General features: G+C 38.1%; 2 protein-coding genes across 3 annotated transcripts in view; both read left to right on the top strand.

Moving 5' to 3' along the window:
• The window catches only part of MBTPS2 (membrane bound transcription factor peptidase, site 2), a 48,065-nt gene that overhangs the window by 11,552 nt on the left and 11,369 nt on the right, over positions 1 to 25,144 (top strand). For both annotated transcript variants that reach the window (XM_005701028.3, XM_018043875.1), the window contains exons 4-7: positions 4,401 to 4,504; positions 6,456 to 6,583; positions 16,952 to 17,070; positions 17,974 to 18,154. In XM_005701028.3, coding sequence (XP_005701085.2) covers positions 4,401 to 4,504; positions 6,456 to 6,583; positions 16,952 to 17,070; positions 17,974 to 18,154 — 532 coding nt within the window. The remainder of the gene's footprint in view (positions 1 to 4,400; positions 4,505 to 6,455; positions 6,584 to 16,951; positions 17,071 to 17,973; positions 18,155 to 25,144) is intronic.
• Positions 11,149 to 15,560, top strand: YY2 (YY2 transcription factor). Its single transcript, XM_005701001.3, has one exon. It carries the CDS (start codon positions 11,879 to 11,881, stop codon positions 13,025 to 13,027), a length of 1,149 nt encoding a protein of 382 aa, XP_005701058.1. The 5' UTR covers positions 11,149 to 11,878; the 3' UTR covers positions 13,028 to 15,560.

The raw sequence follows: 25,144 nt of genomic DNA, 5'->3' as shown, positions 1-25,144 counted from the left end.
TATACCCATTTGAATGCAGAATTCCAAATAATAGCAAAGAGAGATTTTTTTAAAAGCCTTCATCAGTGATCAGTGCAAAGAAATAGAGGAAAACAATAAAATGGGAAAGACTAGTGATCTCTTCAAGTAACTTAGAGATACCAGGAGAACTTTTCATGCAAAGATGGGCAGGTCCTTGATGCATGCCCAAGGACAGAAATGGTATGGACCTAACAGAAGCAGAAGATATTAAGAAGAGTTGGCAAGAATACACAGAAGAACTGTTCAAAAAAGATCTTCACGACCCAGATAATCATGATGGTGTGATCACTTACCTAGAGCCAGACATCCTGGAATGCAGAATCAAGTGGGTCTTAGGAACCATCACTAAGAACAAAGCTAGTGGAGGTGATGCCATTCCAGTTGAGCTATTTCAAATCCTGAAAGATGATGCTGTGAAAGTGCTGCACTCAATATGCCAGCAAATTTGGAAAACTCAGCAGTGACCATAAGACTGGAAAAGGTCAGTTTTCATTCCAATCCCAAAGAAAAGCAATGCCAAAGAATGCTCAAACTACCGCCCAATTGCACTCATCTCACACTCTAGCAAAGTAATGTTCAAAATTCTCCAATCCAGGCTTCAACAGTATGTGAACTGAGAACTTCCAGATATTCAAGCTGGATTTAGAAAAGGCAGAGGAACCAGAGATCAAGTTGCCAACATTCATTTGCTGGATAATAGAAAAAGCAGGAGAGTTCCAGATAAGCGTCTACTTCTGCTTCATTGACTATGCCAAAGCCTTTACTGTGTGGATCCCAACAAACTGGAAAATTCTTTTTTTTTTTTTTTTTTGAAAATTCTTAAAGAGATGGAAATACAAGACCAACTGACCTGCCTCTTGAGAAATATGTATGCAGGTCAAGAAGCAACAGTTAGAACTGGACATGGAACAACAGACTAGTTCCATATTCGGAAAGGAGTATGTCAGGGCTGTATATTGTCACCCTGCTTATTTAACTTATATGCAGAGTACATCATGAGAAATGCCAGGTTGGACGAAGCACAAGCTGGAATCAAGATTGCCGGGAGAAGTATCAATAACCTCAAATATGCAGATGACACCACCCTTATGGCAGAAAGTGAAGAACTAAAGAGGCGCTTGATGAAAGTGAAAGAGGAGAGTGAAAAACTGGCTTAAAACTCAACATTTAGAAAACTAAGATCATGGCATCTGGTTCCATCACTTCATGGCAAATAGATGGGGAAACAATGGAAACAGTGAGAAACTTTCTTTGGGCTCCAAAATCACTGCAGATGGTGACTGCAGCCATGAAAGTAAAAGATGCTTGCTCCTTGGAAGAAAAGTTTTGACCAACCTAGACAGCATATTAAAAAGCTGAGACATTACTTTGCCAACAGAGGTCTGTCTAGTCAAAGCTACAGTTTTCCCGGTAGTCATGTATGGATTGAGAGTTGGGCTATAAAGAAAGCTGAGCACGGAAAAATTGATGTTTTTGAACTGTAGTGTTGGAGAAGACGCTTGAAAGTCACTTGGACAGCAAGGAGATCCAACCAGTCCATCCTAAAGGAATTCAGTCCTGAATATTCATTGGAAGGACTGATGCTGAAGCTGAAACTCCAGTACTTTGGCCACCTGATGCAAAGAACTGACTCGTGAAAAGACTGATGCTGGGAAAGATTGATGGCGGGAAGAGAAGAGGACAACAGAGGATGAGACAGTTGGACGGCATCACCAACTCAATGGACATGAGTTTGAGTAAGTTCTGTGAGTTGGTGACGAACAGGGAGGCCTGGCGTGCCACAGTCCATGGCCTCGCAAAGAGTCGTTCAAGACTGAGCAACTGAACTGATGTTCTTGAAAAGAGTTGCTTAATAGGGTCTGAGTAGAGAGAACTTCAGATAATGAGCATCATAAAAATGTACATATCCTCTGACCATTTATTTCCACCTCTGGAACTCTAGGTTAAGGAAATCATTCCAAATTATAGAAAAAGTAGTATTTATCAAGCTTTTTATCCTAACCTTTATGAAGAATTGGAAACAACCACAATACATAATTGAGGATTGCTTAAATTATGGGATTGTCATTCAGGGTAATTTTATGAGCACATTAAAAATGATGACTATGAAAGCTAGTTTCTTAACTAGAGAAAGAACTCTTAGAATCAATGAATTTAGAAAGCAGTCCAAGCAGCATGGTTTGAATCTCTTCTTCAGTTACTAAAAAAGGCTCCAAAGTGAAATCCCTTTGTTATACACAAAAAGAAACTGTAATTGAATTAAAATTAAACTGTGAAATTAAAAAAGACCTTGAAAGGAGAAAAATCAAGTTTCTGTTTATAGGAACACAGAATGAGAAAGACATGCATAAAATTAATGGCAAAACCATGACTATAGATATATTTGACTACATAAAAATTTTTATGTATAAAAAACCAAAAGCAAAATAAAAAGACAAAAAACGTGGGACTACATCTATGGCATGAATCACAGAAAACAGATGATTGATATTTTAAGTGATCTTACAGTCAATAAGAAAACACAGTACTCTAAGGAGAAAAAGAAAATGGACAAGTCAGGAGTAGGCTACTCAAAAAAGATCTCCCGGTGGTCAAAAAGTAGGGGAATGGGTGTTCAACTTAATAAGCATCAAAGAAATAGAAATCAAACGATGGGATGCTTTTTATTCCTCTGAAATTGCAGATTTGAATAAAATGAGTTTGCCCAAGGTTATGGAAGGGTCTGCTTTTGGAGAGCAGTTTGATCTGTGTCAAAATTTTTAAAGTATAATTGTTTTTATTACCTCTCTGTTAGGCATGATGTAAATGGTAGACAAGGATTATCTCTTGCAATCCTCAGAATCACCCTTTTAGGTAAATAACATGGTTATTTCCATATTAATGATGTAGAAATTGAAGTGTTAGAGGAATAATCCAAACTTCAAGGTTCCTTATATAGTATAATGGAGCCAGAACATCAGACACACCTGATGTCCCCAGAGTGTGAACCAACCATGCTTGCCTAACAGTTTATCCCCTAGATATTTATGTATCTAAGACTGAATATGTTTATCACAGTATTTTGTAAGAGCAGAAACCTTTCAAAACAATTGAAATGCCCAACAGTCTACTCCATGAAATACAGTGCAGGTATTAAAAAGCATATTGAACCAGAAAATATTTATGGGAAAATGTTTGTAATACTATTAAGTGAAAGGGGCAGATTTCAAAACCATGTTTATAATAAAAATATAGTTTTTAAAGACGGAGAAGCTCTTTTGCTGACGGAGAAGTCAGCAAAAACAAGACCGGGAACTGACCGTGGCTCAGATCATTTTCTCAGTCAGCACCAAAGAATTGATGCTTTTGAACTGTGGTGTTGGAGAAGACTCTTGAGAGTCCCTTGGACAACAAGATCAAACCAGCCCATCCTAAAGGAAATCAGTCCTGAATATTCATTGGAAGGACTGATGCTGAAGCTGAAACTCCAATACTTTGGCCATCTGATGTGAAGAACTGACTCACCGGAAAAGACCCTGATGCTGGGAAAGATTGAAGGCAGAAGGAGAAGGGGACCACAGAGGATGAGATGGTTGAATGGCGTCACCAACTCAATGGACATGAGTTTGGGTAAACTCTGGGAGTTGGTGATGGACAGGGAAGCCTGGCGTGCTGCAGTCCATGGGGTCGCAAAGACTCAGACACGACTGAGCGACTGAACTGAACTGACTGATGTTCCATATGGCTTTCTTTTTGCATTAAACTTCAATTTTAATATATTTATGTGTCATTTTGATAGTGCTTTTCTCACCAATGTACTAGACAAACTGATGAAATAGAAAAAATGAAGGGTATGGTGCTCCTACACCAATAAGGCACTTTTATTATGCTCCCTTTAATGATCAACTCTCATATAACTTGATAGTAGTAAAATGAAACTGGCTGAAGAGGGGGTGGAGACTTCCTGTATCACTCACATAAGTACTTGAAACCTTGCAATAACACTTTGGCAGAAGGACTGGGAATTGTAACAAGAATTCCCACATTGGGCTTCCAGCCCTGAAGGATGAATCAGCTGCTGACTCCTTCACTGTCCCTCTGACTTTCCTGGCACTCTGCCAGGTTCCCTAATTCTTCCCCGTGGTAAAGAGTTTGGGAAGCTAATATTTCAATGTTTTAATCTAGTGTTTCCTATTCGCTTTAGATTGATGTGCTTAGTTTAAAAAAAAACAACTGGTGTTTTAATTTTTATTGTGATGGGAATGGAGAAGTGGACAATCAGTGTTTATATTACTTTTAGCTTACAGAACATTGGATTTGGAAGTTTAGATGTTAGTACAGAGTGAACATCCAGGTCTCTTGGTGCCCAAGTGTGTATTTGTTGTTGTTTCTATGAACAGGTTCCTGGCATTAATTTACCCGTCAACCAACTGACCTATTTCTTCGCTGCAGTCCTCATTAGCGGTGTTGTACATGAAATTGGACATGGAATAGCAGCTATTAGGTAATATTTCCCTCTTTCTCTCTCTATATATATACAGGATGCAAAAAAAAGCATTTCATTTAGAAGGACTTATTACTAAAATGTGGGACTTCCCAGGTGGTGCTAATGGTAAAGAACCCACCTGCCAGTGCAGGAGAAATGAGAGACACAGGTTTGATCCCTGGGTTGGGAAGATCCTCTGGAGTAGGAAAAGGCAACCCACTCCAGTATTCTTGCCTGGAGAATTCCATGGACAGAGGAGCCTGACGTACTACAGTCCATGGGGTCACAAAGAGTCGGGCATGACTGAAGCAACTTATCATGCACACATTACTAAAATCTGCTACATTTGATACTTTTTCTTTCTGTGACTACTGCCCAGTGCATATCCACCATTATTACTTTAAGCTACCTTCTCTTTTGTAGACATTAATATATTGATGAATATGCTTAGTTAATTGTGCACATCTATAATCTGGGTCTTTCTATCCTTTGTCCTTTGCCAGCATGGTTATATCCTCATGGTGCATCACTATTTTCATCCAGTCCCGAAACCTATTCTTTATATTCATCATTGGATCAGAATGATAACCACTGCAGTCAAATCCCACCCACCTGCCTTCTTAGTACTTACTTTGGTTCATCATCTGAAATACTTTCCTGCTTCTACTCATGGCCTCTGCTGCCTACAGCAAGAACACTGAAAGCTCTGGGTTTGTTAACAAATATCATAGCCTGTCTAGAAAACCAAGTGGGAAAAGATAAGGGAGGATGAGACCTGGGACTTGCTTCAAGTATCATGCCCTGTTCTTGTCTTGACTCTCCAAGTGTATCATTGTAATTATACCTGAGCATTTTAAAGTCTCCTAAATGTGTGAAATCGTGATAGGGGAGAGAGGTTGAGTCACAACTCCCCTTTATTCCTGATAATGAACACACATACTGATGGGAATGTGTTTCATCCTTTGGGTGTGTAGACCACATAAAAAGTTTTAAAGGAGAAGATTTAATCATTTCTTATTACTTTCCAGTTGCTTATGAAAAGAGTCTGTTGACTCTCATCTTGACAGAGAGTCTTGACCCTCATCTTGACAGAGCATATACTGTTACACAGGTGTGCCATGTAGTGGTTTAAATGGGCGGCTAGTTTTTTTTCTTTCACCTTTGCTTCCTCTTCTTTAGCTCTGTAGCTTTTAGGGTTTTACATAGAAAAGCATTGTTATTAACAGTTTAATAATTCATAATGTGTTTGTGAAATAGTATGGGTAATTTTTTATAAAATCCCAGTTGCTGAGGAAAAGTGAATTTCACAGTCATCTTAGATATTTAATGCTAGGTGACAGCACAAAATATTTAGATGATGCTTTTTGTCAGAGTAGCTGTGTGGTCTTATGAGGCTTTTAAATGTAATTCCATTTTTAGAGAATGAGTTGATTAAAAAAACAGTTCTCTTGAGGACAATCTGAGGCATTATGTATTTTAAAATGTACTTAACATTAATTCAGCAAGAATACATTTAGATAAAATGCCATCTTTACAATAGCTAAGACAAATATAAATATTTAAATTATTTATTAATATTTGAATTCTATTTTCTACCATCTCCTTCCCTGAAAATAATTCAGTAAACCATAAAAATGTTTTTTTTTAATTTCTCATAGAAATACTATTGCTTTGTATTTGTGACTAATTTTAAGTTATTTGCTCAGCATATTGGTTTCTAAAAATTTTGAAATTATAAGTCTATTTCAGAATGCCCTGTTTTACAAAATATAATTTCACTGATAACTAAATCTGTATGCTATTATAAAACTATGATATATATGTATATCATATATAATTCTTTGTCCAGAGAGACTTGTATTTTAAACAAGAATTTGAATCACATTGGGGCGTTTTATGATTATATGCATTATTAATTTGAAAAATGTGATATTAGTAGTAAATTCCTTTTTCTTATGTGATTTCTTAGGGAACAAGTTCGATTTAATGGCTTCGGGATTTTTCTCTTCATTATTTATCCTGGAGCATTTGTTGATCTGTTCACCACTCATTTGCAACTTATATCACCAGTCCAGCAGCTAAGGATATTTTGTGCAGGTAAAATATTTAAATTTCTTTATATATCTGTGTGTTATTAGTGGTTTTATGGAAAGTACTCACATCACAAATGAAAACCATCTCACTTTGTGGTTGATAAACTCAGATTATAAGACTTTGAGTTCGAAGTAGTAGAGCAAAATAATTTACATTCCAGTTTTTTTCCCATTTTTTAACATGAGTTATTTTTAAAAGATTAAAAGTAAAATGAGCAGAGCATACCATGAAAATGTGGCTAAAGCATTGAAGTAGACATGTTCAGTTCAGTTCAGTCACTCAGTCGTGTCCCGACTCTTTGTGACCCCATGAACCACAGCACGCCAGGCCTCCCTGTCCATCACCAACTCCCGGAGTCCACCCAAACCCATGTCCATTGAGTCTGTGATACCATCCAACCATCTCATCCGAAGTAGACATGGGATGTCACTAAATAATCATAAGCAGTATAATCCATGATGAAAATGTAATCATGCGTCTTACTGAATAAAGTAACAGATCATCAAAACAAAAATAGAAAAAAGTACCAGGAAAAAACACAAATGTAATAAAGGAGGCTTGTCTCTCAGCAAATGGCAGTTATGTACAAAAAAGTCTTTATCGTTGAAGCTCTGATTACTAAGATAAAAGTCAATAGTAACGTCAAACGCTATACCATGACAGTTTATTTTCAAGTGCCCAGGAAACTAATAAAAATTGGCCAGTTAAATTCTAAATCATAATTGCAGTATTTTTTAAAATGGTAATGAAGTAATGTGTAAAGTTTTGCTAAAATGAAAAGTCACTACCTTAGGCAATTGTTATGAAATAAGAAATGAAAGTAAATCAGTTAAGTAGTCAACTAAAGAAATGAGAAAAGAACTATGAAATAGGTAAGAATTGATGTAATTAGTATAGATAGATAGATACAGTTCATCAATCGTGTCCAACTCTTTGCGACCCCATGGACTGTAGCCTGCCAGGCTCCTCTGTCCATGGAATTCTCCAGGCAAGAATACTACATCAGTTCAGTTCAGTCGCTCAATTGTGTCCGATTCTTTGCAACCCCGTGGACTGCAGCATGCCAGGCTTTCCTGCCCATCACCAACTCCCAGAGCCTGCTCAAACTCATGTCCATCAAGTCAGTGATGCCATCCAACCATCTCATCCTCTGTCGTCCCCTTCTCCTCCTGTATCAGGGTCTTTTCCAATGAGTCAGTTCTTCGCATGAGGTAGCCAAAGTATTGGAGTTTCAGCTTCAGCATTAGTCCTTCCAATGAATATTCATGACTGATTTTCTTTAGGATGAACTGGTTTCATCTCCTTGCAATCCAAGGAGCGAGCGCCTTTTAATTTCATGGCTGCAGTCACCATCTTCAGTGATATTGGAGCCCAGGAAAATAAAGTCTGTCACTGTTTAAATTGTTTCCCCATCTTTTCGCCACGAAGTGATGGGACCAAGGGATTCTCAAGAGCCTTCTCCAACACCACAGTTCAAAAGCATCAATTCTTCGGCACTCAACTTTATAGTCCAACTCTCACATCCATACATGACTACTGGAAAAACCATAGCTTTGACCAGATGGACCTTTATCTGCTAAGAATACTACAGTGAGTAGCCATTCCCTTCTCCTGGGGATCTTAGCAACCCAGGGATCAAACCCCGGTCTCCTGCATTGCAGGCAGATTCTTTACCATCTGAGCCACTAGGGAAGCCCCATAATCAGTGTGAAAATACACAAAAAGTGTAATAAATTAGAAAAAAAACTTTTAAATTCAAGAGTTCTTGGAAGAACAAAAAAAGATTAAGCAATGGAGAAAACATTTATACAGAATTAGCAGTCAGATTGGGGAATGACAACTGATACAGAGAAATTTTAAACAATTATAAAAGTGTTCTTTGTTCATCTCTGCAAAAAATTTTCACAAACCTGGATAATTATTTTTTAAATAGCCTAAATTAACCCCAGCAGAGATAGAAAAATATATATAAATAGGATGATTCAGTTCAGTTCAGTTCAGTCGCTCAGTCGTGTCCGACTCTTTGCGACCCCATGAATCGCAGCACACCAGGCCTCCCTGTCTGTCACCAACTCCCGGAGTTCACTCAGACTCACGTCCATCGAGTCAGTGCTGCCATCCAGCCATCTCATCCTCGGTCGTCCCCTTCTCCTGCCCCCAATCCCTCCCAACATCAAAGTCTTTTCCAATGAGTCAGCTCTTCGCATGAGGTGGCCAAAGTACTGGAGTTTCAGCTTTAGCATCATTCCTTCCGAAGAAATCCCAGGGCTGATCTTCAGAATGGACTGGTTGGATCTCCTTGCAGTCCAAGGGACTCTCAAGAGTCTTCTCCAACACCACAGTTCAAAAGCATCAATTCTTCGGCGCTCAGCCTTCTTCACAGTCCAACTCTCACATCCATACATGACCACTGGAAAAACCATAGCCTTAACTAGACGGACCTTAGTTGGCAAAGTAATGTCTCTGCTTTTGAACATGCTATCTAGGTTGGTCATAACTTTTCTTCTAAGGAGTGTCTTTTAATTTCATGTCTGCAATAGGATGATTACCACAGAAGAAATTAAGGAAGTTGAAGAATGGTCCTGAAAGTTCAATATGTAGAATTATTTCAAATCTTGAAGAAAAGATTTTTCTTTTCAATTCCAATTTAGCATAAACTTTCCAGATTACATATAGAAGGAAACCAAGAATTTTTTTTAAAGTCGGTGTACTAACACTGCTGTATCCTGTAAATCACACAAAAAAATTCTATAGACAGTTGGTGTATTTAAACAACACAAAGATGGCTTAACATTAGGAAACGTTATATGTGAATGTGGTAAACACTGATTACCCTTAAGGGAAAAATATCACCTCAGCAGATATTGAAATGGGTATTTAATAAAATTCAACATCCATTAATGCTTAAAAAACGAAAATCTTTCGTAAAAGTGGAAATAGTTGGATATTTACTAATGGTATAAAACTTAAAAGCATTTCTTTTTTTTTTTTTTAGTTTTTTATTTTTTAAATTTTAAAATCTTTAATTCTTACATGCGTTCCCAAACATGAACCCCCCTCCCACCTCCCTCCCCATAACATCTCTCTGGGTCATCCCCATGCACCAGCCCCAAGCATGTTGTATCCTGCGTCAGACATAGACTGGCGATTCAATTCTTACATGATAGTATACATGTTAGAATGCCATTCTCCCAAATCATCCCACCCTCTCCCTCTCCCTCTGAGTCCAAAAGTCCGTTATACACAGCTGTGTCTTTTTTCCTGTCTTGCATACAGGGTCGTCATTGCCATCTTCCTAAATTCCATATATATGTGTTAGTATACTGTATTGGTGTTTTTCTTTCTGGCTTACTTCACTCTGTATAATCGGCTCCAGTTTCATCCATCTCATCAGAACTGATTCAAATGAATTCTTTTTAATGGCTGAGTAATACTCCATTGTGTATATGTACCACAGCTTTCTTATCCATTCATCTGCTGATGGACATCTAGGTTGTTTCCATGTCCTGGCTATTATAAACAGTGCTGCGATGAACATTGGGGTACATGTGTCTCTTTCAATTCTGGTTTCCTCGGTGTGTATGCCCAGCAGTGGGATTGCTGGGTCATAAGGTAGATCTATTTGCAATTTTTTACAGAACTAGAACAAATAATTTCAAGATTTGTATGGAAATACAAAAAACCTCGAATAGCCAAAGCAATCTTGAGAAAGAAGAATGGAACTGGAGGAATCAACTTGCCTGACTTCAGGCTCTACTACAAAGCCACAGTCATCAAGACAGTATGGTACTGGCACAAAGACAGACATATAGATCAATGGAACAAAATAGAAAGCCCAGAGATAAATCCACACACATATGGACACCTTATCTTTGACAAAGGAGGCAAGAATATACAATGGAGTAAAGACAATCTCTTTAACAAGTGGTGCTGGGAAAACTGGTCAACCACTTGTAAAAGAATGAAACTAGATCACTTTCTAACACCGCACACAAAAATAAAACTCAAAATGGATTAAAGATCTAAATGTAAGATCAGAAACTATAAAACTCCTAGAGGAGAACATAGGCAAAACACTCTCAGACATAAATCACAGCAGGATCCTCTATGATCCACCTCCCAGAATTCTGGAAATAAAAGCAAAAATAAACAAATGGGATCTAATTAAAATTAAAAGCTTCTGCACAACAAAGGAAAATATAAGCAAGGTGAAAAGACAGCCTTCTGAATGGGAGAAAATAATAGCAAATGAAGCAACTGACAAACAACTAATCTCAAAAATATACAAGCAACTTATGCAGCTCAATTCCAGAAAAATAAACGACCCAATCAAAAAATGGGCCAAAGAACTAAATAGACATTTCTCCAAAGAAGACATACGGATGGCTAACAAACACATGAAAAGATGCTCAACATCACTCATTATTAGAGAAATGCAAATCAAAACCACAATGAGGTACCACTTCACACCAGTCAGAATGTCTGCGATCCAAAAATCTGCAAGCAATAAATGCTGGAGAGGGTGTGGAGAAAAGGGAACCCTCCTACACTGTTGGTGGGAATGCAAACTAGTACAGCCACTATGGAGAACAGTGTGGAGATTCCTTAAAAAAAATTAAAAGCACTTCTATTAAAGCACTGGTCTCTAACCTTTTGGGAACCAGGGACCAGTTTTGTGGAAGACAAAAACCAGGGGTTGAAGGGTGGATATGGTTCAAATGGTAATGCAAGTGATGGACCAGTGCTAGTCTATGGCCCAGCACCTTGTATTAAAGGAAAAGACAGGCATTCCCACTATCACTGATATTGTTAAACGGTCTATAAATGTGGGTCAGTGCAATTAAATTTAAAAAAGCATAAATATTAGAAAAGGATAGGTCTTCTCCTCCCCCCCACCCACCCCCGCTATACTCATACAGGTGGTGGGGTAGAAGGGGATAATTCAATGAAAATGAAACAAAAAAATATGCAGAGCCTGGTTGCTATACTGAAAAGAAACACTTGCTTAGCACAGGTCCCGGGGCGGGAGAGATGGCGCATGTGCGAGCGTACAACTGTGGGCACGTACTGCACTGTGGGCACGTACAACTGTGGGGCGCCTCAGCGTAGAAGCGCATGTGCAAGGTGCCGCAAAGCGCATGCGTGCTGCCCACCCAGGAGCACTTGCGCCTCTTCCGTCTCGTGCTCTGCAACCGCGCACACTTGCAAAGCACGCGGTTTTCTCCTTTCGGCTTCTTTTTTTCCGCGGCCTTTTGGTCACCAATCCGCTGATTAGTAGCCTCTGAAGAGCCCTCAGCCATGGACTCCCACGAGTCATTCTACGTCGCAGACGACCTGGAGTTGTATCCAGAGATTGTGGGGCTGCAGCAGGTGCAGGTGGCGCCCCTCCCTGAGGAGAGCCTCTACGAGGAGACCCCGACTGAGGAGAGCGTCTCTGTGGAGACCATGGGGACTGAGGCGATCAATGAATACAATGATGTCGCCAGCAATTGGTTCCACGGTGGCCACCACTATCCGCCTCTGATTGCGCTGCAGCCTCTTTTTACAAACAGCCCAGCCCAGGGGGACTGCGACCAAGAAGTCATGGTGCAGACGCAGGAGGAGGTGGTGACCTGCTCCCAAACCGAAAGCCTTCAGGCCAGTGACCAGACTATCATCCCAGGCCTCGACGACAGCTACTTTGAGCAGACCTTGGCTCCTCTGTCAGGCTCCAAGTCTTCCTTAGCCTGCAACCGCACCAGGAAGCCCAGCAGCCACGGCCAGAAACGCAACGGTAAGAAGGGTTACCCGGGCGGTGAGGCGACGGCGGCGGGAAGCAGCTCCGGGGCAGGCCCCAAGAAGTGGGAGCAGAAGCAGGTCCAGATCCAAACCCTAGAGGGTCAGTTTTCTGTCACCATGTGGTCTGCAACCAATAAGAAAGACCCTGAGGCTGGACAGACTGAGAACTCAGTTCCTGATTATTCAGAGTACTTGACGGGTAAGAAACTGCCTCCTGAGGGAATTCCTGGCATTGATCTCTCAGATCCCAAACAACTGGCCGAATTTACTAAAATGAAACCTAAAACCAAAGATGATGTGCCGAAAACAGTAGCTTGCCCTCACACAGGCTGCTTGAAGATGTTCAGGGATAAAGCCGCTTTGAAAAAACATATGCACACCCATGGTCCCAGAGTTCATGTCTGTGCAGAATGTGGCAAAGCTTTTGTTGAGGGCTCAAAATTGAAACGGCATCAGCTGGTGCATACTGGAGAGAAGCCGTTTCAGTGCACCTTTGAAGGCTGCGGAAAACGCTTTTCCCTAGATTTCAACCTGCGTACCCACGTGCGAATCCATACCGGAGATAGGCCCTACGTGTGCCCTTTCAGTTGTTGTAATAGAAGGTTTTCGCAGTCAACTAACCTGAAATCTCATATCTTAACACATACTAAGAATAAAAATAACCAGTAAAAAGACGGGAAGACTCTTCCCAGTCTCAGAAAGCATTTTCCAGTTGTGTAATTGAAAATGAATATGCCTCTCTTTCGTATACTGTTTCTAGAAAAGAATTTTGTGACTGACTCCAATATATCTAAGGGTTAAGTTTTGATAGATTTAGTAAAAATAAAAGGTGAAAAAAAAGGAAAAAATAATTCTTCATATAACATTGTTAAGAAGTTTTGTCTTGTTCTGTAGTTTTGTCTTGCTCTGTAATACCATTTGAAAAATAGGATTTTGTAATGCTTGCTTGTGAATCTCACATCAAAAGACTGCTCTTTAAAAAAAAACAGACTGTTCTTTGTCCAATTGTGATAAAAATGGGACTTTTCACACTACTTTAAAAATGAAGTTTTGCCTATTGTTGCAATTTTTGAAGTTCTGTATTTTCTAAATGTTCATGTTTATACTTTTTAAGAATATGTTTAGTACTAAAAAAAGAATATGCTTAGTAGTTCTGTGTATGGTTTTTCTGGAAGTAGATAACTTTGCTTGCAGGTTTTCTTTAAATGAGTGAGAAGTTACATGTATATATAACATTTTACAGTTTAAAAAAACTTATATAGGTTTTGTTTGCTATCTTAATTTTGGTTGTATTCTTTGACATTAATGCATGTTACATAACAGTGTTTTAACTGCATTGAATTAGTAGTTTTGAATATTAGATAAGTTGTAATAGTCAGTTTAAACCTGTTTTAGTCTTTTTACTCCCCCCGCACCCCAAATACTGCCAGGTGCTGTTGTTTAGTCCTTTCTTTGCCTGTTCAGTTAGGGAGTGGTGCTCAGCTGTGGAATACATTGTGTACGTAATGACTTTTACCATTTGGCATGTAAATCCTTTATAATAGACAAAAAATAAAATACCTGTTCTAAAGAAAAAAAACTTGTCTTTATAAGTATTGTAGCCAGAAAAATAGAGAAAATGGGGAGGGTGCTAGTGGCATCTGGTGGATGGGTAGAGGCCAGGGTTGCTGCTAAACATTTTACAATGCACAGGTCAGTCCCCTACAGCAAAGAATAATCTGGCCCCAAATGCCAGTAGTGCCACTGTTGAGAAACCTTGCTCCAGAGAAAGTAAAAACGGTAACAAAATTCATTTGGTGCACTGAAAAGCAAATCATTAATGAACAAGAGGTTGTTTAAATAAAGGAAATAAAGGTACCCACATTGCAACTTAGCAATCATTGGCAAATGTGAAATCTAGCAGGGTGGTCTGGTACCAGCTGCATCCCTGATAAGAGATAGGAGGCTCCCCAGAGGGTCAGCGAATCAGTGTGTCTATGTGCCCCTCTGAGTGTTGCTTGGATGAGAAGAGCCAGGTTTGTACGGTGGGGTCATCCTGGTAAAGAAGAGATAGGGTATAACATTTAGGCAGTTCTGTTGGACTGTACCATCGTGAGTAGTTGAGGAGAAAGCTGAATATAGCACATGGGAGTGGTGGCAAATCTAACCAGTGGGGATGGATTTTGTAAAATTGTGAGACTAGCAACAGGGTGTGGAGTGGTGGGAGGGGTGGAATAGCTGTATTCCTAGATTAGTTTCACTAGAGTAAATTCCAGTGGGTCAAAAAATCAGAGGGGTTGTTTTTTTTTTTTTTTTGTTATTTTTTGTCTTAATTTTGTTTTTTTAATTAACCTCCAATTAAAATAAATAAATTTATATTTTTAAAAAAAGGAGCCTGAAAAAAAAAAAAGATCTATGAAAGCAATACAAGAGAACACAGATCTTCTATAATCTTGAACTGGGAAAAACTTAATACAAAGGAGCCATTTGACCACACCAAAACTTAAAATATATGCATAGGCAAAACTATAAACCTAGCCAAACAAACTGGAGGAAATTATCAAAATACCTCATATAGAAGACCAAATTCCTCAATGTATGTATTGCAAATAATAATAACATAAATAAAAACAAATAATAAAACAATATAATAATAACATAAAAACAAATAACATAAAAATAACTTTTAATTCAAAAAATGCAAACTGACAATGGATAAAAGTAAGCAATTCTCAAAAAGCAATATAACCATTTAATAACCGTGAAAAACGTACAAACTCATTCATATTTAAAGAAATAAAAATGAAGACAAAGATTTTACTTTTCACCTGGCAGATGACAGTCTAAAATGATGATAGTGTTGTTTAGAGTTGTTTAGAGGGTGGGGAAACATGACAATTATAAGAATATAATGCAGACTTGGAGGTTCACTTTAATGCATATATTTTTGACCTAACAATCCATTTTTGTGTAATTGTCCATACCTTCAGAGACGTGATCTTAATCAGACGCATAACATCATGAGCAAAGTTGTTGCAACGCTGTATGAAAAAGTTAAGACAGCCTAAGTGATCATTAGTAGGGAACCTTATTAATAAGTCAGTATGTTTTTTTAAAAAATAGGTTACTCTAGTGGATATAAGGAATAAGTTAGATATGAATGTGCAGATAAGGGAAAAGTCAAAAGTATATAAATGAAAAAGCAAAACACAATTTCAGATAAATAGCTGGATACCATTGGTGTTTTTAAAAGATCTCTCTGTGTATAAAACAGAAAGGATTGTTTACCCAATTATGGCTTGGGCTAGAGGAACATCTTGCAGTGTTGTGGTACATGAAACATATATTATTAGCTAGAAATCTGGCTGCTGTAATACCTAAAAATAACAGTGACTTAAATACTCATAAAACATTAGAAATGTAAGTAGTTCAATGCTGATAATGGTAATTCTATGATCTGGAGGACTGAAGCGCTTTCTGTCTTAGCTTTACGATTTCCAGCGTGCAGCTTCTATGTCGTAGACTCAAGTTTAGCTCCATTATAGCTACATTCCAGCCAGTAAGACAGTCCCCTTCACCTCTGCTCGCATCCTTTTGCTGAAGTACAGTCATATGGCCACAGTCCCCTTAGATCTGGGCGATGTCTTTAAGTTACATTTCTGTCATTACAGGACACTGGTGCTGTCAGCCTCCTAGGATTTTGGAATGTGTGGGGTGGGGGACATTGGTTGGTTGTCTCGGTGACATATATATGATATGTATCCTGTCTTGTAAGCGGCAAGACCTGCACACCTAAGAATCACACTGCCCAAAGAGCTGGTATTTCCTCCACCCTCCCCATAAGAAAAACTGTACTGGAGAGCAAGGATTGGTATGGCAGGGGCTGTTACCTGGTGGTATGCTACTGAATTTTTAGCATATAGCCCTGGAGGAAAGGGTAGAGAGCTCTGATAAACCAACATTTGCTCCTGTCTGTGGTATAAATACTCCCACCATGGCCAATTTGAAGGCACCAACTGGTGCCTCCTGGTGGAGGAATTGGTTAAAGAGGCCCAGTCAGCTGTGGCAAGCTGGTAGGAGCCGGTTCCAGCACAACATTCAGTTCATCTATCTCTATAGAGATGGTGCAGATAGTTTATAGTCTTGATGTAAGATACATACCCCAGTTCAGCAAGAATGTTTTTTACTGCATCATAACTTTTATTTGATAGCTCTGAAATTCCTTTCAAAGATCACAAGTATGTTTAAATGAATACATAACATTTTCTGAAAAAAAGCTATGGTAAGTAAAAGATACTCTATTCACTATATACACATACACACCCCTTCACATGTATAATAAATGTATATATATTGAGAGAGAATGGAGACTCTAACAGGGTTAAATCATTAGCCTGTGGTCTTCCTAGTGTTATAGTAACACAGTCATTTTAGATTTCAATATTTGAAATGAAAGAAGCTTATAACTGAACATGTCTTCTGTACTAATAAATTGATCTATCTGCCTCACAGCTTCTTTTGGTGACTTTCCTAATATATCAGAATGCCGAGGTGTAATGAAATACAACTACCCTGCCCCTGGTTGAACTTATTCTTTTTGTTCCCTCTTTTCAGGTATCTGGCATAATTTCATCCTTGCACTCCTGGGTATTTTAGTTCTTATTCTCCTTCCTGTAATTCTCTTGCCGTTTTACTACACTGGAGTTGGGGTGCTTATCACTGAAGTTGCTGAGGTAAATGATAAGATTGTCTAGGGTATTCCACCAGATTTTGTGAAGTAACACAGCATTTTATGTCAGGAACTTTTATTCAGATTCCTCTCGTGTACAGAATGTTTAGTTTTTCCTAAAGAAATTACAGTAATCCTTTCAAATGGAAGAAATAGTTTTGTGAAACACACTGGCTCTTTTAAAATACTGAAAATTGTTTCTGTTCTGAGTTACAAGAATGATATCAAGATTTTCTACCTGTAATTTGTTGATAAAATGCATCATTTACCTTTACTGTTTGTTTCATAATTGGGCTTTTGAGTCAAATGTCTTTATTCCTAAGAAGTAAGAAAGATGAAACCTAAGCTAGCCAGCCAGAACATTTCATGGGAGTTTTAAGTTATTAATGTCTTCAACTCTGTCTTTCACTCCCTTAGACTACTATGATGGTATCAAGTCGTCTCTTCGCACTTTGGGAAGAGAAAAATTACCTTTGTGAACAACTGACTCACATACTGATGTGCTGACAGTATTGTCTGCATATTTGGGACTGTGTTTAGATAAGGTCTTGTCTTATCATTTTCTCCCTTGGTGGTATAGGAAAATGAAGGCATTCTGGCAACCACTTTCACAAAAAATTTTAATTAGCAGCTTGGGGAAAACTGTCATTTTAATCTTAACTGTTGGTGAGTGAGGTTTGTTTGTTTTTTCAGTTGCAAAAAATTCAAAGTCTTAGTGAAGTATAAAAAGTATAATTGTTGGGTTTTATTTTGTTATTTTTCTAGGACTATACATCATGGATTCAAAGCTGGATGATCTTTGCATTATTCAAAACTTTCTACTTAATTCAGTGTCTTTATTATTTGCTCAGATTAATCATAGCTTGTCTTCACACATTTTCTGATTTGGTTCTGCCCTCTTACCAAGGACTCACCTGCAATTGGACCCAGAGGCCTTTTTGTGGGAGACCTTGTCACCCATCTACAGGATTGTCCTGTTACCAATGTACAAGACTGGAATGAATGTCTGGATACCATCACCTATGAGCCCCAAATTGGTTACTGTATAAGTGCATCAACTTTGCAGCAGTTAAGCTTCCCAGTTAGAGGTATGTATATTTTCTTAGTATGATTTAATTTAGGACTGCAAGCAGCAGTCCTTGCCATTCGTTAATTCTTAGATTATGTGTATAGATTTATTTTGTTCTAACTTCCTTAAAACAAATCAGTAAAGTAATAATAGGCCTAAACGAGTAAACATCCTTCTTGGTAAGTTAGATAATAATATGTATGTTTTGTCTATTATATTTTGTTGTTGAACTTCTAATAAATTTCATCTTTGATTTTCAGAACTCTAGAATCTAATTCAGCATTTAGATAACACTTGTGTTTAGTCAGCATTCAAGCTCAAACATAACCAATTAACTAAATTCCAGTGATTAAATACCCTTGTGCTATGTGGATGGTGGCATGTCCAAAGCTATTTGGGGTAGGGTTTTTTTGTGTGGCAGGTGTCCAGAGAAAATCATCTTGATGTCCAGAAATACTTCCTGAAGTCAGATCTGTTGTTCTGTCTTGGAGGCAGCAGAGTGAAGCAAGTTTACCTTCAGAAGCTGCCAAATGTATTTTCAGCTCTTCCATCTCTGGAAAATCAGTCTCCCAACTCTTAATACAAAACCCTGGGGGTCCAAATTATTGAAAGTGTTGGAAAGTGCAAATTATACTCACATTTTTAAATCAAGAAATTCCTGAGTACTTTTATACATCTACTGGGGTTAAGAAATATGATTAATTATTAAAAATAATTTTATTAAAGTACCATGTGTAAAGTGGCAAAGTAGTAAGAACTGGTTTAAATTTTTTTTCATATGTAATCTTCCATGTATAACCTATTATTTAAGATTAATTTTTATTTGTTTGGCACACTGGGTCTTAGTTGTGGCACACAATATCTTTATTTGCTGCATGCAAACTCAGTTGGAGCATGTGGGATCTAGTTTCCCCACCAGATATTGAACTCAGGACCCCTTCTTTGGGAGCTTGGGGTCTTAGCCACTGAAGCACCAAGGAAGTCCCTCTAACTCATTTTTTTTTCCTCTAACTCATTTTTAAGAGCTCTTTTTATTGCAAAAACTTTTCACACATAAATAATTGTCAAGAAAGTAGTATAGGGAATTCCCTGGAGGTCCAGTGGTTAGGACTCTATGCTTTCACTGCCGAGAATGTGGGTTCAATCCCTGTTGGGGAAACTAAGATCCTGCATGTCATGCCTTGTGGCCAAAAAGAAAGAGGCAGAGTAATATAAATGAAACCTCATGCATCCTTCTCTCAGCTTCAGCAATTATCAACACTTTGCCAACTTTTTCATCCAGCCTGTCCACCTTTAAAGGAAATATTTGAAAGCACATTCCAGGTATCCTGTGATTTCACTCATAAACCTCAGCATATCTTTAACAGATGATGACCTTTTAGACATGACCACAGTACTATTATCACACCTAACAAAATTAACAATAATTCCTAATATCTAATTGGTATTCACACTTCCCTGGTTTTTTTTTTTTTCTTTTTTACAGTTGGTTTCAGTTGGATGGTATGTCTTTTAACAATTCCCTCTGACACTGTTTTAAAAAAATCATTTGTTAAAGAAACTGAGTCATTTGTTTTGTCAAATTTATCATTAACATGTTCAAGTATCCCCCACATTTCCTATAGGTGGTAGTTAGGTCTAGAGACTTGATTAGATTCAGCGTCCACTTTTGACAAGGGCAAAAATACCTAGGTAGCACTCAGTACTTCAAATTGCATCTCATGCTTTTCCATGTATTGCATCTTTTCAAATAGGTATATAATCCACAGTATCTTCTTCTGTAAGAGAAGAATCCATTATTTCATACTTAAGTCCTTTATCATTTTCCTCAAGTTTGTCTAAATTTGGTATAACTAGTATTGAATTACCAAAGCCAAAATGACATTATTATCAAATAAAATTTCTCTCCAATAAAATCATTTTATTTAGGATATCTATGTTTCAATGTTTATAGTTAGTCTTTTCCTGGCAAACAGAATGGAAGTGAAATTTTTCTTGAAATACTCCAGAATTCTTTCCTTATTAACTTTTTGAGTATTTTACTATTATGGATCCTATGCTACATTTTGGAGGTATTTACTTAAAAACCCAAAGCAGGTTTACCGCACTCCCACACTAATAAAAAAAAAAATCAATCCCCAAATAATAGTTCTTCAGTATATATTTCATCTCCTTAGAAGTGACTGCATTAGGATACTTGTTGATTTTATATTGTGACTGTATCTGATAAACCTGTACCTTCATTTAATCATTTTTTAATGGAGTGCCTATACTTAGCCAGATTGCAAAAATCTTAATGACTGTAAATATAACTTAAAATAATATACTAGATTAATTTAAATGACAGGCTTGGACATTTAAGAAAGCTACGGATTGATATTGTTTTACATGTATCTAGGTACATTTGTTTGGAGAAGGCAATGGCACCCCACTCCAGTACTCTTGCCTGGAAAATCCCATGGACAGAGGAGCCTGGTAGGCTGCAGTCCATGGGGTCCGCAAAGAGTCAGACACGACTGAGCAACTTCACTTTCACTTTTCACTTTCATGCATTGGAGAAGGAAATGGCAACCCACTCCAGTGTTCTTGCTTGGAGAATCCCAGGGACGGCGGAGCCTGGTGGGCTTTTGTCTATGGGGTCGCAGAGTCGGACACGACTGAAGCGACTTAGCAGCAGCAGCAGCAGGTACATTTGTTACTGTACATTATAATTGAGAGCATAAATATAGCCAAATATGGTAATATAAGGTAACCTATAATCCAAAAATAATTGATACTCAATTTAGAATAAAATTAGGTATGCACAATTAAAATTTTAAGAATTTATACCACTTCAAAACAGTAAAGCCACTTTGAAAAGATCTGACCCTGAAAGTGCCCATAAGCTGTCCCAGCAATCATTTCTGGCCTTATTTCATACCCTGACTTTCCTAGGTGTATTATTAGATTTGTAAAGCTATTCCCTAAGATATTAAGCATACTAGATGTTCTCCTTTAAATGTTAACAGGTGGATTTCTGGCAAATTTTTAAAAATGTGGTAAGTCTACATGAAATGACCATTCATTTTATGAAATTGTTGGGACCTTCTGTTTTTCTTCTGTTGATCCTTTCCTTTTTTAAACATTAACCTGCTAACCTAGGAGCGGCATCAACAGAGCCAAGGCTGGGTTTATTCTATGTCTCCCCTTAGTGCATGGAGTAAGCCTAATGAGCTTGTCCCACACTCCTTGGAGATCGAATGGTCTTTCCAGGAAGCCCAGAAAGGATGCTGGGTGAGGGCTTGGAGACCTTTGTACCTAGAATAGATCTCTCCTTTCATTCTGAGTCAGAACAGAACAAACTTTTCCCCTGTTCATATTCAAACCTGCCATTAGTTCCATTTGAATGGAACTAAAAGTTACAGACAAGAACTTGTTTGGTTCTTTTAGTGGGACATATTTTTGGCCTCACTGCATGGCCTGTTAGTTCCACAAGCAGGACTCATATCTGTACCATCTGCAGTAGAAGCACAGAGTCTTAACCACTGGACCACCAGGGAAGTCCCTTTGGACTATTTTCTAACAAGTAGCTTGCATTCTCTTTCTTTAGTTTGAGGGGACACTTCATATATGCCTAAAGCTAAGTTCCTTTTTTCTTTTTTGTAAGTGTTATCTTGAGTATTTGAGCTGCATTTTTTAAAAGTGTGAGATTGAATACTAAAGGCAACTACTACCTAAAATTAATCTGTGAGCCCAGACTCCTGCAGCCTCTTTGAATAACCTATATTCCTGTTCAGAGGAGGTGAGGGCATATACGTATAACTGCCTGGCAAAGGGAGTGTTGTCCTGTATTATGCATCTTTAACTGAAGTGAGAAAAGACCATTCCTGACCTGGTTTAAGATAATGTAAGGAAAACTCTGGAAATCTTTTCCATACAGTTTGAGTACCCAGATTGTTTTTATGCCCAAATCTCTCATGTTCAGAGAAAAAGTGTATGTTCTCCCATTGTGAGTATCAGGGTAGGGTCAAGGTTTCTTTGCTCTTATCCATTGAAAAGAGAGAGAGTGTGTGTGTGTTTATAATTTTTTAAACTGTTTTTTACTAGGTGGTGCTGGTATAAATTCTATAAAACCAAGAATAAATAGGTTTGCCTGCCTATATTGGAACTCTAGTTACAGTTAAATATTTATTAAACTAGGGTAAGAAAATTGTTCAGTTCATTTTAGTGATGTAGAAGGTAGTGAAGACTGAACTATAGACTGGAAAAGTTTCTTCCTTCCAACCTTATTCTAAAATAACCTCTGGTTTAGACCATCCTTTGAAGACTAGACTATATCTACAAGTATCTTAGGGTACATTCAAAATATATAGGTTCTCCCTGTAGTGGAATTGTGAAACTAATCTGATCTTAATTTTCCTAGTTGTTTCCCCATCTGGGAAGATTTAAGGGACAATTCTAATCTCCTAGAGTTAAATCGAAGCCAAGAAAGCTTCTGGGACTTCCCATTGCATTCTCTCTTTTTTTTGGCTATACAGCTTATGGAATCTTAGTTCCCCAGTCAGGGATCGAATCTGAGCCACCCGCAACGGAAGCACGGAATCTTAACCTCTGGACCACCAAGGAAGTCCCCCCACTGCAGTCTTGAATATGCCTTCCAATGTAGAATTGAATCAGGCTCTTGTGTTGATGCGTGTGTGCATGCTCAGTGGTGTCTGACTCTTTGCGACCCCATGGAGTATAACCTGCCAGGCTCTTCTGTCCATGGGAGTTCCCAGACAAGAATGCTGGAGTGGGTTGCCATTTCCTTCTCCAGGGGATCTTCCCAACCCAGGGATCGTACCCATGTCTCCTGCTTAGCAAGCAGGTTTTTTTTTCCACTAAGCCACCTGGGAGGCCCCTCATGTTGATAGCAGTATAGTAATGTGAAAATTACCTTTGGCGTCCCTGTTGTATACGTTAAGAATTGGAAAAAAAAAAGTATTGAGTCACAGAAATTAAGTGACTTGTCCTTTAATGTGACCCAGTAGAAAAGATTGTAAAATAAAAAATATTTTTAAACATATATATTTTTAAAATTGATAAACAGAAATGTCACAGTTTACTTCTCACATGATAACAAAATATTAAACTCTTTAAATGGAAAATTTCATATTTCAGGAGGTACTTCATCTTATCAGGGCAGCCACAGCCATTGATTTGTGTTTTGATTGGATTAATCACCATAAGAAGAAAGCATAACCCAGAGGTCACATATTAGTGATACGGTAGAGGCCAAATCCAGCCTTGGCACATGTGTATGATTTGACTTGCCTGGCAGTCCAGTGGTTAAGACTCCACACTACCACTGCAGGGGGCGTGGGTTCAATCCCTGGTCAGGGAACTAAGATCTCACATGCCTTGAAGCCCAGCCAAAAAAAGAAAAAGTTTCTCATGAGAGTCCAGACTTTGTATTTATCTTGAAATAAAATGGATCATCTCTTGACCCTCAGTCCCAAGTCAAATGGCCTGGCTGCTTACGCTACTTAAAATAGGGTATGTATTCTCTAATTCCTCACAGTCCCCACCATTTCCAATTTCCAATTTTTCCAATTTCCAATTTTTTCCACATACTATCCACTTTAAGCTTTTTATTAGACATGCCATATCAACAGTGATATTAAATTAATGACTTTCAATTCTCTGTTGCTGACACTCCTCCATGAAAAGCTAAGTATCAAGCATCAGAGGTAAATTTTTAAAAATCATTACTGATATAAAGGCAAGTAGCATAGAACATCATCTATGTATTCAGTGCATGTTGAGCTATCCACCTTACATAAAATACTGAGAAACCTTTCCTTCATAGACCTTACAGTCTAATCGAAGAAATAGACCATGTCCACATTACAGTACAAAGTTAAATATAAGGAATGATGAGAGATATTGGGAGTTGTGAGAGTTGATGGCAGTTGGTCTTGACTGAAAAGATGAGGACATGTTTCATAACAGCAACTCTTAAGCTGGTCCTCAACAGTGAGTTTAATTTCAAGAGACTGTTATAAATGAATCTTGGCACTACAGATCAGGGAACTGCTAATGATTTGGTTCAGCAAGAGAACAGTATGAGATAAGGTAATTTAAAAAAAAATAGAAATCTTTGTTTTAGGCTATGAAGGGCTTTATTTGGAAGCAATGCAGGGTCTTTGAAAATTTAAATTATTAAATAAAAGAGCTACATTCTCAGAGTTTTACATTGGAAGGTTAATCTGAAGCATTCAGTATCTAGGACAAGTTTATAAATCAGGTAGGTGGTAAAATAGATGCATTAAAATTCTCTTCAAATGGGTCAAGTGAGAAAGAATTGAAGTCTACCCTTTAGTGGGAATAGATAAAGAGAAGAATAATGAGGTAAATATTGGTGTGACTTGGCAACTGATTAGAGAGCATACTGAGGACTTTTGCCTGGATTGATTTCTTTTTTTTAATTCTAAACACCTTTTTACCTTAGAGTTTACCATTAGGGCTGATGAGTGATTATAGGCACGAGTTTGTGCCATTAGATGCTCATAGTTTGGTTTCATATTTTAAATATTACTCATCACCCAGAATTTAAATACCCACTCAGTTATGGTAAGAAAACAAAGCAAAACCACCCGCACAGCCAGCCATTGCAGAGGAGAAATTGGTGCATCTGTTAGTTTACTTCACCTGTGTTTTGCTCATGTCGGCAGCAATTTGTGTTTAAGGAGATCCAATCTAATCAAATAATCTAGAAAAGAAAGATTTAAAAACAAAAAATCTTTGCCTGAAATAAAAATCCTTATAAAGTCAGATTGCGTATCAACAACCATTTTCATGCTGCTGCTGCTGCTAAGTCGCTTCAGTCATGTCCAACTCTGTGCGACCCCAGAGATAGCAGCCCACCAGGCTTCTCTGTCCATGAGATTCTCCAGGCAAGAACACTGGAGTGGGTTGCCATTTCCTTCTCCAATGAATGAAAGTGAAAAGTGAAAGTGAAGTCCCTCAGTCTTGTCTGACTCCTAGCGAC

This window comes from Capra hircus, assembly GCF_001704415.2.
Source record: "Capra hircus breed San Clemente chromosome X unlocalized genomic scaffold, ASM170441v1, whole genome shotgun sequence".
NCBI classification, from domain to species: Eukaryota; Metazoa; Chordata; class Mammalia; order Artiodactyla; family Bovidae; genus Capra; species Capra hircus.
The sequence above is the reverse complement of the archived record's forward strand: the minus strand, read 5'-3'. Positions and strand labels throughout refer to the sequence as shown.

What these genes read in the sequence shown, in the direction of transcription:
- YY2 (XM_005701001.3), top strand. Translation starts at nt 11,879, where the DNA reads ATGGACTCCCACGAGTCATTCTACGTCGCAGACGACCTGGAGTTGTAT.